Genomic DNA, 13,189 nt, shown 5'->3' with positions numbered 1-13,189 from the left:
GTAATTTTTTATGTACTTTTCTCTCATTGTGAGTATGCACCACTAAAAATTTTCTTAAATCATTTTTTTAAACTGAAATATTTTTCATATTTTTTTATTGAAAAATATATATATATTTTTATTGAAAAATAATGTGTTGAAAATATAGTAACAAGAATTGCTTTCAGTTTTGGAATTAGTCAAGTAATAGTAACATTTATTGTTTAATCAAATGAAATATTGAAAATTTAATTTCAGTAGTATTACTTTAATTTTTAAAATTAATTTAAAAGTAATGTCACAAAAAAATTTACCAGTAATGTATTTCAAATTCAGAATTCATATTAATAGAATAGAGCAATTGATCACTTATGCTGCTTAAATTTCCTTGAATTACTTTATTTTTTACACTGATAAAAAATCAGGAATAAAAAATGATTACAGTAACTTTTTAAAAATCTCATTCGTAAAAAACGTTTGAACCATTAGAATTTAAAATAAATTGAATAAAATATTTAGTAAAAAAATTATTACTTTTTTTGCTTTTAAAATTTTTTTGTTGTAATCATTTAGCTTAATGGAATTTATTGATGTAGTAAACTATTTAGTAAAAAAGAAAAAAAGCTAATGGCTAAGCTGACTGCTTTGTTGTAATAAATGCAATAACTGACTATACTGTCATATCTGTGACATCTAACAGTAATACTGTTTACCAAGCTGTTAAAGAGGATAGAAAAAGGAAAAAAATCAGAGTAAACTAATGGCAAGTTTTCGGTGAATAAAGGACATTGTATTACGCTAAACACAGGTATGAATACGAAAATATTCATTAAACCTAATTTTAATATTAAATTTTATTATTTCTCATCTGCATTTAATCTTATTTTACTTCATTAATGCATATCGTTAACTTTTTTATATTATTGCAAATCATTATCCTTTAATATTATTTTAATTATCATCATTGTCATATTCCTTATTTCATATCTTTTAAAACTTTCGAAGAAGTAACGATTTAATTAAATATTTCTGATCACTTGCAATTTGTATAATACTGGGTAAAATAGAATTGCTGCTACGAGATTGCTTTATTTTTTAAAATAAAGAAAGAAGAAATTAACAGGGTCCCTGAGCTATCTATTCTCGTTCTAAAGTCGAGGTAGCTAAAAATAAACTTACATCAGCAGGAATTCTTATCGAAATAGATTAGCTTTTCTCTTAGCTTGAAGTGAAGTTTTTTAAAAGTACTTTTTAAATTAAAGTAAGTTTTAGACAATAAGTTATCGAATTAAACACAAAAAAAAAAAAAAACGTTTTTAGGGTGGTATGTATGCAAAATAACTTAAATAAATAGAAGAAAAATATAAACGCTGTTTTAATTGTTAGTATCACATACTGTCAAATTTATATTACATTTTTATTCTATTACAAATTCTCTTATATTACGTTTCTGTATTTTTCAAGCTTTTATTCAAACATCGTAGTATATTCATACTATACTTATTTCCGTATTCTAAAAATTTCTATACCATATTAAATAACTACCATTTTATTTTAAAGACTAATTTCTTATTGATCGTAATATATCTGTTATGGCTTATAACGGGCTGTTGAGGAAATGCTTTAAAGGAAACAGCAAATTGAATTTTAAAAATATTATTAAAAAATAATCATTTATAAAAATTAAAATTTACCAATTTATCATTTGAAAAATTAATTTGGTATTACTACAATTGTAAAAAGTGATTTTGAGACCTCATGTAACTAATTGCTATCTTATCATGAACTTTTTTTTAGTTTTTATTTATTTATTTTTTGCATTCAAAACTATAAACAACTGTCATTATTTTTACACATCATAACTTACCTTAAAGATACTGCGATAACTAACATTATACGGAAGCTCATTATTTTAAGGATTTTTAGCACTTTCTGGCAAAAGTTTTTCATTTTAAATATATCTTAGAAATTAAGTTGTGAATTACTTGTCTAGTTTCATAAAATAATAATAAAAAATCAAAATAAGTACGATTTCAGCAAAATAATAAGTCAATAAAGAAAAAAATTTCGTTTTGGAGGGGCATATAAACGATTAAAATAAAAAAATATTATAAGCGCGACTCATATCTATAAAAATGATGTCCCCAATAAACATGCATTGCAAAGTTTTAGTGTTGTCACAGTTTTATCAAAATGATAAATGAGCTGTGTGACAACAAACCTTTCAGACGACACACGCCCCTGCCTCTTCTCTTATCTTTTAGCACATTCTCAGCAAAATTGTTTAAATCTTGATTCATAAAATAGTATCCTGCTCCAAAATATGGTGCAAATAAGCTACAATGTTCATGAGGTTTTAACCTAATCCATGTTCTTCATGAACCATAAGATGAACCATAATATGGCATAAACAAGTTCAAGAAAAACAATAATGCATTTAAACTTAGAACTCTATAGCGGTTGAAGCAAATTTTTACGACATTACAATACAATACGCTCCCAAATTTCTTAAAATGCACAATTTTACTTGATTTATGAATATTATAATATTTTATGTCTCTAGACACACTGAATAAATAGTGAATGTTAAAAACTATTTACTTAGTAAACTATAAATTAGTATCATAGTAAGGTTAAAGCAAATTTTAACGTATATTACAGTACAATAAGCTTCGAAATTTCTAGCAGTGCATGTTTTTGTTTGATTTATTAACGTCAAAAAATTTTATATCTATAGATGCACTGAATAAATGATGAATGTTAAATAATATTTACTTAGTATAATATAAATTAGTACCATATTAAGGCTGAAGCAAATTTTAATGATATTGCATTACCATACGCTCCAAAATTTCTAACTGTACTTGATTTATTAATCTTATAAAATTTTACATCTATGGACGTGTTAAAAAAATTATGAATAATGAATGTTAAATAATAGTAATAATACCTTTTTCCCAATGGTGACCACCAGAATTTTTAGATAAAATTAAATTTTTTAAATTTTTTGTCACCAAAATAAATTTAATTTTGTGCAAACGTTGACTCCTAATGGTATCTTTGCATTTAAATTCCTGCATCATAGAATTTTAATATAGAAGACAATAAATTAAAAGAAGGATATTTGACAGGTTTTTACTCAAGTTATTTTGTATGTATGTATAGAAGTTTTATGTTTCTTATTTATGTTTTTTTTCTCTATTTTTCGTTATGTTAGAAAGGAATATTTCACATTTTTTGTAACTGTGTAATTGTGATGAATCTTTTTTTAATTTTGACATGATGCATAGGTATGTTTGCCTGGAAATTTTTTTTCTATAACTACTAATCGTAACTCACATGAAAGATATACAAATTGCAACTACTTATGTGGATATAAAATAAGAACTCACTAACTCTAAGTAATGGATTTTCAAAACGGAATTTTTCAGAGCGGTGGCCTCGAATTTTTTTTTTCATTTCTCGTTCAAATTACGAACAACAGTATGCATAATATTAACGTAATTTACGCAGCACCTAAGTATTTTTAAAATTCATAGTTTTTTACTAATTTAAGTATAAATCTCTAACTTTTCTGACTTTTTTTCAGTGGTATATAGGCATTTTATTATAATTATTTCTTTTTTAAAAGAGTAAAAATGATGTATAACAGAAACTATATTAATAAATGTTCACATGATTAAATTTTTATGTAAATAGGATTAAAAACTTTAAGAGACTGTTGGGCTGTTGATTTAGTTATCCTCAAGGAAGAGTTTCTATAATGCACTTGTTTAGTTTCCTTGAACTTTTTTTATTAATTAACCTACACATGGCTCAAAATTAATAAAATAACGCAAAAGTATATTAATAATTTGGTAAGTTTTTATCAATTATATGATTAACAAATAAAAATAATTAATATTTTCCCAACTCTTCATTACATTTAGCCATGATTAAATCATATAAATAAAAAATAAAATTATGCAAGCAATTATAGAATGTGCAAGTTTATTGGATATTTTTTTATAAAAAAAATCCACATTTGAAACATAATATTAAAACTTAATTAAATAGTTTAGTTAGTTCATAAGTTATATAACGTTATAAAACTATATAGTTTAATTAGTACATAACCTCTTCCTTGCTTTATCTTTAATAACTATATAGTTCAATTAAAATTCATTTAAGAATAAAAACAAGAAAATGTGTTTTGATATTTCTTGTGAAATACATCAGTATATAAACTGTTCATATGCTGACTTCATATACTAATCACATGCTCATTAATTAGTATATAATCTCTTCATTACTTTATATTTAATATAATTCAATTAAAAATAATTTATTAAACAACAAGAAAATGTGTTTTGATACTTCTTGTAATACACATTACTTTATAAACTCTTTATATATTACTTCAGATACTCATTAATTCAGAGTATAAAACCTTCATTATTTTATATTTAATAACTATATAGTTTAATTAAAAATAATTTATAAATAAATACAAGAAATGTGTTTCAATATTTTTATAAAACATATCATTAGAGAAACTTTTCATTACTTTATCTTTAATAACTATATAGTTTAATTAAATAACTTATCAATAAACACAAGGAAATGTGTTTCTATATTTGTTGTAAAATATATCATTATATAAAATCTTCATTACTTTATCTTTAATAACTATATATTTTAAATTAAAAATTACGAAAATGTCAAGAGCTTTTGCAGGAATTATTTTACAATTCTGGGAATTATTTTACAACATGACATTGAAATTGTAATTAGAATGTGATGTGTCATAAGTAAACAAGAAAACACGTGCCTCTATTCATTGATATATGTCTAATTTTTGAATAATTTTATGTAGACTTACTGCCGTTGGTATAAATCCATTTCTTCCCGTTTCATCTTTATCTTTGAAGCCGGTTGTAATAGCGGCTGATGACACATCGGCCCACATTGAGAATCTACGATCCATACTGAAAACAAGGGGCTTTATAACCTCCTATTGTTTGGCAAAACACACCGGAAATAGTTTTTCTCAATAGGATTTATAATTCCTTCAGTAGAAATAGCACTGTTTCTTGCTCATTAGAATGGGGAGGGAAAAAAATCTAACAAAAAATTTACTCCTCACTCTTGGCTCGAAACTGCAGTTTAGGGTTGGAGGAAACAACTTTTGGAAGCTATCGCCAAAGTTATTGTTTAGGCATAAGATTTATCCCGGGAATTTCGAATTATTTAGACCTGAAGATCTCAGCCCTTTTAATTCTGTACACTGTTAGAAACTTCTCGGAAAAAAAAGGTTAAATAACAATTTATTGAATGGTTATTTTATTATATTTAATCAAAACAGTCAAATAACCATAAATAAAATGGTAATCAAACTGTTAAGTTTGAGAAAAATGGTTTATTAACTGCTTTCACCTAATACGGTTAAACAACCAGAATTTTATCGCACCAACTAGAGCCACCTAATGAAACTACTTAGTTCTTTGCAATTGCGCACGTATTGTAGCCAAGTGGGATTATCTGTCAATCATGACCGGTAGAATGGAGTTGAGTCCTAGTGTTGAAACCACAATATTTCCTCTATTCTCTTCAACACATGAAGAATTTCCAGTGTCCGGCCCTCTCCAATGACCATTACCTTACGAAAAGCCGAGCTCCTATGTCTAGTTAAATAATAATTTTTTTTCTTCACGTTTTTGAAAAATGCTAGTTTTAAATGGTTTCAAAACCATAAAGGAAAAAAAAATGTTCTTTACTGTAAACTTTACTGTTAATCGGATGGACAGACAGCTGCCAGTTATTTTACCATAATTTTAGAATGAAAATTTTAACACTGTAAGCAACCCTTTTTGTGAAAAAAAAAACAAAGTTAAACCTTACAAACTACTATAAATATGCAAGAAGAAAATCTAATGAAATATAGACATCTATTATATTACATATGACGAATATATATACTTATATAATAATGTTTCTTACGAGTCTTTCTATATTAATTCAAACAATGTGAAAAATTCCAGCACTTTCGGTGCATCATCGAAGTCCATTTTTATCGTAAATAATTATACCGTAATTTTTACAGCAATATCTATTTAATTAGAGTGATTCACTGATTTTACGGTAATTGTTGCTGTTAAAATTACAGTATATCAGATTTTTTGTTCCGTAACATTGTTCCAGGAAAAATGGATTTTACAGTAAAAAGTACCGGCACCCTGGGTAGTGGTACTTTTTGCAGTATATTCGTCCACGCATTCCCTATCATAATCCCTGCATAAAGGTCGAGACAGACCTATTTTATGGGGCTTTTTCATGATGTAACTTCTAGTAAAACTGCGGTCTAATCATCCAAATTCCAAGATTCTGACTGGAGAAGTTTTTTTTAAAGAAATTGCTCGAAGATGTTGAATAAAAATTAAAGAAATAAATTTGTGTGTCATCTATGAAAAAGACTTTTTTTTCTTCTAAAAATAAGATATTTTAATCTGTGATAGTGTCCAAATTTGTCATGAACAATTTTGAATAATTTTAACCGTAATGAAAAAAAAAATACTACAATTTTAGTGAATTCTTTTTTGCGAAGGCATAATACATTATTTATTTCGTCAAATTTTTCAGTTAAATTTTCACATTTTGAGTGTCAATAATTTTACTTAATTGCAAAAATTCATAAAAAAAGGTTAAACTGTGCATTAAGAATCTGAAATTGTTTTAACTTGTAACTTTATTTTGATTTTAATCTGTGATCTAAGTATTTTTCGCATTTTAACTTCTTTTATGAAATTTAAATAAATTACAACAGAATTTCGGATGATTCTTTCTTTAGTGATTAGGTAATTGTGAGATAATGACGTTAATCAGTTTATGTTGCGACTATTGAAATTAATTATTTATTAATTAGTTTAATTATACATTTTGTATCGACAATACCTATTGAAGTGAAGTTTTATTTGCCAGGAAAAAAACATTTTTTCTTCAATAGAATTTTTCATTTTAATATTAAATATTGCGAAATCAACTTAAAAATTCTCAAACTATCAAAATCTGAAAATATCGGAAATTAAAAAAAGGTATTATTACACTTTTTTATTTACGAATATTTTTTTGTATGCAAGTAAATTAATTAAAAAATATTTAAACAAATAAACCCTTTTATTCTCGACACAGCAATTTTTTTTTCTTTTTGAGAAATTAAGCAAAAGTACATTATCAACCAAATGCTTGATATTTGCTATCACTTATAAATCCTTAAATAAATTTATGAAAAATTCCTTATAATTTTAGGAACGACCTTGAAAGAAATGGTAGATATTAATATGTTTAGATAATTTAACGAGAAGATTATTACATTATTTTTGATATTATTTTTATCCAATCATGCCAAATGAATTTATGTAATAAATAAGTGAAGGGTTGATAAAAATAATAATAAATCCAATATGCAGTTATTAGTTTCTGTGAGATAATAAATAATGATGTTTAAATAAAAACTTTATTTTGCGATAGTTTTAAAGTAAATTAGATAAATTATTATCATAATGAATCGTAATAATATGCTTAAGTTTGTCAAAATTGTATATCCCAAAATTGGATCGTATCGGATTCTTTTAATTTTTTTCCTTTCTTTTTTACTAATTCAATCAACAGGTATTATAAAATTCTCGAAATTTGGAAAAATAGCGTTGATAATCAATTTATAAAACCTATTTCGAATACTCACTTCGTCAATGGGTTTGTTAGCATAATGAACAAACCAAATAAATCGAATCATGAATTCTTCATTTCATTCATAACTTTAAACATCAATTTGAATCAGATTCGTAATATCTTTGTGAGAAAGCGAGATTTTTTTGTTGAGGTTGTTGCCAAATATGACAACCCAGTGCTTGAGGTTGGTTGAGGTATCTTGAAGAGAGATGTCTGGAGGAGCAAGAGGTAGTTATTTTGAGATGCCGTGATGAACAGTCTTAAGTTCTTCCCACTATTTCTTCTGGAGATAACGATACAGAAGAGAAGCAGTCATTTTTAGTGAATCAAGCGCTCTCCTCCAAAATTGATCATTTGCGTGGGTCTTATTCTTTTATACGTTTATCGTCAAAAATGTATTTATTTTGGTTATATTTTAACATTAAATATACCAACACATAATCTGTACCTATTTCTACCATAGAAGGTTAACTGACCGGACTTTATGTTTCTTGATTAAATGTATGAAATATGGATGTTAAGAAGGAAATAAACTAAAAAAACTTAATTATAATTTTAAACAAAATTGTATATTGTTAACTTTTATGTATTACAAACACAAAGAATAAGAATTTTTAATTCGTTGCTCGACGCATATTTTATATATACAGGGTGTTTCTATTGTACATTTTCCGCAAACATATTTCTTCTAATTATTATTATTTCTATAATTCTTATAATTATTCCTATAATTAATATTATTTCTTCTAAGAACTTGTGCTGTCTTGATTGTTTTGACATTTTTCTGGGTAAAAACTAACAGTTAGTTAGAAATAAAGTAAAGCTATTAAAATTAAATATAAGCTATTTAGCGAAGCATTTAGTTTTTGTCACTTTTTCTTACACAAAAGTGCCAATCTGAAATTTTAGGTACTTTCTTGAAATTTGAATTCACAGTTATTCTAATTGAACTAACTATGCAACAGGCTTTGCAGAAATGTGCAACCAATCGAATGCAATACGTTGAACAGGCATTACATCGTAATTTCTGATCCGATAACCTAATAAAGCAATAAATTGTTCTCCCGGTCAAATGACCGGTTGTGCTAGAAATAGGTATACGACAAGTATTATTCGAAACAAACAAACAAAATGCAAAATAATTATAATAATAATAATAGAATATCAACTGTACATAATTTTTAGAAAAAGTCATGAAGTCAAATGTGCAAAAGCGATAAAATGATCAGCTCATTTCGATGCCAAAGTTCTTAAACGGTCATTTGACCGGTTATGGTATGATTAGTGTTAAACAGCGATAAAAGTTTTGGAAAATGGTGTTTGTTAATATTTTAAGCTTGATCCATTATCAAGAATTTTACTGGAAAAGAAGAAAGGGAAAAAAAAGCTAACTCGTTTCTGGTTTTTGATCTTGTTTAAATGCTCCGTATGATGTTAAAGTGCAATTTTTTGCTTCAAGATAATAACCACAAAAACATATTACTTCTGAAGTAAATTAAATGTAAATATAAGTAAATTAAATTTTAGTAAAATTAAAGGTTTATGTAACTGTTAAGGAAATTAAATGTAAAAGAAGTAAATAAATAAATTAAAATGTAAGTCATGATTTAAAATGCATTTTAAATCACAAGTTACTGAGTTTTATTTTTGGTACACAAAAAAAAAAAAAAAAAAAAAAAACAATTTTACTGCTTCAATTCTACAGTTTGTGGTTAAACTATATATATATTTTTTTAAAAAAATACTAAATAACTTAAAAACTACTTTTTTTAAAAATGGAATTGGAATTTTTTCGAAATAAGTTAACAAGATAAGTTTTTTTTTAAATTTTTTATTTTATTTAAATTTCAATATCAACAAATAATACAAGAGAGAACTATTTCTGTTTATGATCTATTATAGATGCCGAAGAGCTGATTAAAGAGGATTTCAGGAAGTTGAGAAAGTAAGTTGCGGAAAATAGTTGATAGAAACATTTCAATTACAACTTAAATTAAAGGGAGTCAATTTCAATTAAAGTGCTTACCCAGTCTTATTTTATTTTATAACCGTTTTCCAATAGCCGACCCAATATTTTGGGTTTACAACTACTAATGTTCAACTCCGTAGCCTTGCGATTTAAAACCCTATCCAGAAGACAAAGGAACTTCTGGATCACGTAGAGGGGGGAAATTTGCCTTCGTCAAGGATTTTTCAATGGGACTAACTCGCATTTGCGTTAACATGGAGAGAAAAATCACGAAAGTCTCCTACGGTTAGCCTGATGGCAAGGAGATTTCATATCGACCAGCCATCCCTGGGATTCGAAAATTGTTCACCTTATTGGAAGGTGAACTCTCTATCCCCTGAGCCACCACGACTCTATCCAATCTTATTAGAATTAGCCAGGTTCATTGCAAAGTGACAGCGTCTGTTTGTAGAATCGGATTTTTCAATTACTCTACGTCATATATAAATTAAAGCAATTTAATCTATTGAACATATGGAATGAAATATAAATATTCCAAGAATGAGAAAATAACATTTACTTGATTACCAAAACAATTTAATAAGTTATCCTTGAGAATATTTTTCAACCTTAACCAATTTTTGTGTACTACCCAACCATGGTCAGGCATTAAATTTTAAAGTGTACTTTTATTACAATAAAATATAAATGAGTAAAATGAAATGAAACAAAATTTAAAAAAAAAGAAATAGTCAAATAAATAAATGAAAATTATTAAAATGAATAAATCAATGTAATAAATAATTAAAATATATTAATAAAAAAACTGAGATACCTATGTAAAACAAAAAACTCAAATGTCAATTAACAGATTTAGTATTTAACTAGTTTTTTTTATTAAAGTAGAGAAGTTGTTTTGAAATTATAAAATATTAACATTAAGTAACATACAGCTAATTTTAGGGAATGCTTGACACAGTTTTGACTTCTAAAATTTTAGTATCGTTTAAAAATTGAAATAAAACTAGAGTAGAATCAGTTTGTTTTTATATATTTTTGCTATTGTCTGAAACAAATAAAACATGATTACACTGAATTGTATCTATAGTACTTCTGTGCAAAAAAATTTTCATGTTACAAAAATAATGAATACCATTTCATACTTAAAAGTGCATTTTATTATTTTTTTTTTCTTTTCAAAGCTAAAGCATTGCTATGAAATATTTACTGTCGCAATTCTCAAAATTCTAATCTGTCAGACGCTAATATTGTGTTTTTATTTAACTGTGACCGCATTAGTCCTTTTACTGTTTAAATATTTTGGTGTCATATTGCTCAGCAAATTAATTCAGCATTTTATAAATATGATCCACAAATTTTATACTATTAGCTATCATCTGAAATAATTGTCATTTTATGACCTTCTTTTTCCTAATAAAATTATTGGTTTATACTGAATGAAATCGTTTAATTTTTTTATATATGCCAACCACGAATTTTGTACTACTTGCTATCATCTAAAGTACTTGTCCTTTTATGACCTTTTTTTTCCTTAAAAATATTGGTTTAGACTGAATGACACTAAAATATCATTGGTGGGCCACTGGAGGTCCATGGGACTTGTTGAGATCCTTACATTAAACGATAAAAGATCTATTAAAAAGAAAGAAATAGCTTTTATTTTTGAAAAATATCTATTGAATTTTTTTAAAATTTCAGTCTTTTTAACATGTGAACAAAAAAGTGTTTACGTTATAAAAATGGGTGAATAAAATAAACATTTTAGATCTTATCTTTCAATGGAATTATTATTGATTAAATTTTTTTTAAATATAACTTTTAATGTAACACTATTTTTAAACACTTTTCGAATTTTGCGATGGATTAAAATTAAAAATTCAAAAATTAGGGTTTAAAGCCATATAATAAAGGCTCCTTCTCTACAAATCTTGAAACAGTTATTGAAATTTAAAGGAATCCATTGTCTAATAAGTCGAACCGCCGTGTTTGGAGAAAGCAAATGGAGAACCTGCACTAGGCTGTAGGGGAAATTAAGAAGAAGAAGATTGGTCAAACAATTTTAAAATCCGTCAAATAAGGATGGAATAAATGCGTTCTTAAATGGGACCCTGAAGTTATGAACGGATCCTGAATATATATTATAGTTCTTATCTTAGTTTTTTCAAGGATTTTCATAATTGTTTTTTAAGTATATTAAGTATGATTGAAGAATTAGCTGCTTATAAGAATTTTCTTTATTCATTTTTAGATTTTTTTTTATAAAGGAAAGTTTGTTTACTACCTCTTTCTTGCTCTTTTGAAACAATGATGATAAATCCCTAGAATATGAAATAGACCTAAGAGTTATTACTTTTTTTCAATGAGTAGTTAAGACTATTTGTTTGAATTTACAACAAAATTAGCTTAAAAAGATTTAGATTTATAATTTTTTTTTACAATACAAATAAAATAAGAAAATTAAATAGCTAAAATTTCAAATAAAATTAAAAATAAGAATATTTCCAAAAACGTTAAATTTCATTTTTCTTGCATTGTTGTTTAGAATATTTTTTAAAACTTTCTGAATTAAATTTTTCAATATTATTTAGTGAATTAACTGTTTGAGGAATATGTAATTTAATTATAATAAAATTAAGTTCCATCGCTTTATGGTTCTTTTACAGCTATTTTTATTAAATCTAAAATTTGTTTTTGTATATTGCACTAAATTAAAATAATGCTACTGCTTTAAAATTTTTTTCAACTCCAAACAAATCCAAAACAGTTAATTATAGTAATCGTTACTAATTATTAAGATATTCTGCTTATCTCACATATCAAGGAATTGTAAAATTGCAACACATTTAACAGTTTAAGGAGCCGTCCGCAATTTTTATCCCGCTTCTACAGGAAAGAAGTTTCTTTAAATGGTGCCAGTATGTGACAAGGGGGGATAAAAAGAATTGTTGCATGTTACATCAACTATTTTGGTTAAAATAAAAACATTATATCAGTAGATTACATGTTTTTATAGTATTTTTATTCTTCTTATAGTGTTCACAGTACTGTTTTCATTTGTTGATTTTGGTTATATTTTCATTGATTTTATTTTGGATCGAAAAGCATCGATGCTAATCTTAGAAAATTCAGACTTTAAAAGCATATATTATTGGAAAATTATCTTTCTAAGCAAAACAAAATACAGGTCACTTTCACGAAATTCGAAAAATCTCAAAAAATATATAAAAAAAAGAATAACTATTTTTTTGTCGTAAATTTTTTTCGTATACATGTAATATACATGTAATTATTATTATTCGTATCGTGCTATCGTCGTATACATGTAATTATTATTATTGTCATGCTTACGAACATCGTTTCGTTGAACATCATTAATGTTTCAGACTGAAATATGAATTATAATCTACATCGTAGTGCTTTGTTTCTGAACTGATAATATTTATTTATGTTGTACAGCGAGATCCGTGACTGACCTGTCTGTCAATCTACAGTCCCTGGTCTAGACGCACTATAAGATTCTATGTAAAATTATAA

At 25.8% G+C, this 13,189-nt stretch overlaps 1 protein-coding gene across 2 annotated transcripts in view; it reads right to left on the bottom strand.

Moving 5' to 3' along the window:
• The window catches only part of FipoQ (F-box/LRR-repeat protein FipoQ), a 49,952-nt gene that overhangs the window by 21,802 nt on the left and 14,961 nt on the right, over positions 1-13,189 (bottom strand). The window contains exon 1 of one of the 2 annotated variants that reach the window (XM_087155840.1): positions 4,841-5,047. The exons of the other annotated variant lie outside the window; for it this stretch is intronic. Coding sequence (XP_087011966.1) covers positions 4,841-4,945 — 105 coding nt within the window. The 5' untranslated portion in view covers positions 4,946-5,047. Of the gene's footprint in view, positions 1-4,840; positions 5,048-13,189 lie in introns of those variants that run through there. 2 annotated transcript variants of the gene reach the window in all.

Source organism: Parasteatoda tepidariorum, chromosome 12 (assembly GCF_982258835.1).
Source record: "Parasteatoda tepidariorum strain Cologne lab strain chromosome 12, Ptep-v5.0, whole genome shotgun sequence".
NCBI classification, from domain to species: Eukaryota; Metazoa; Arthropoda; class Arachnida; order Araneae; family Theridiidae; genus Parasteatoda; species Parasteatoda tepidariorum.
The sequence above is the reverse complement of the archived record's forward strand: the minus strand, read 5'-3'. Positions and strand labels throughout refer to the sequence as shown.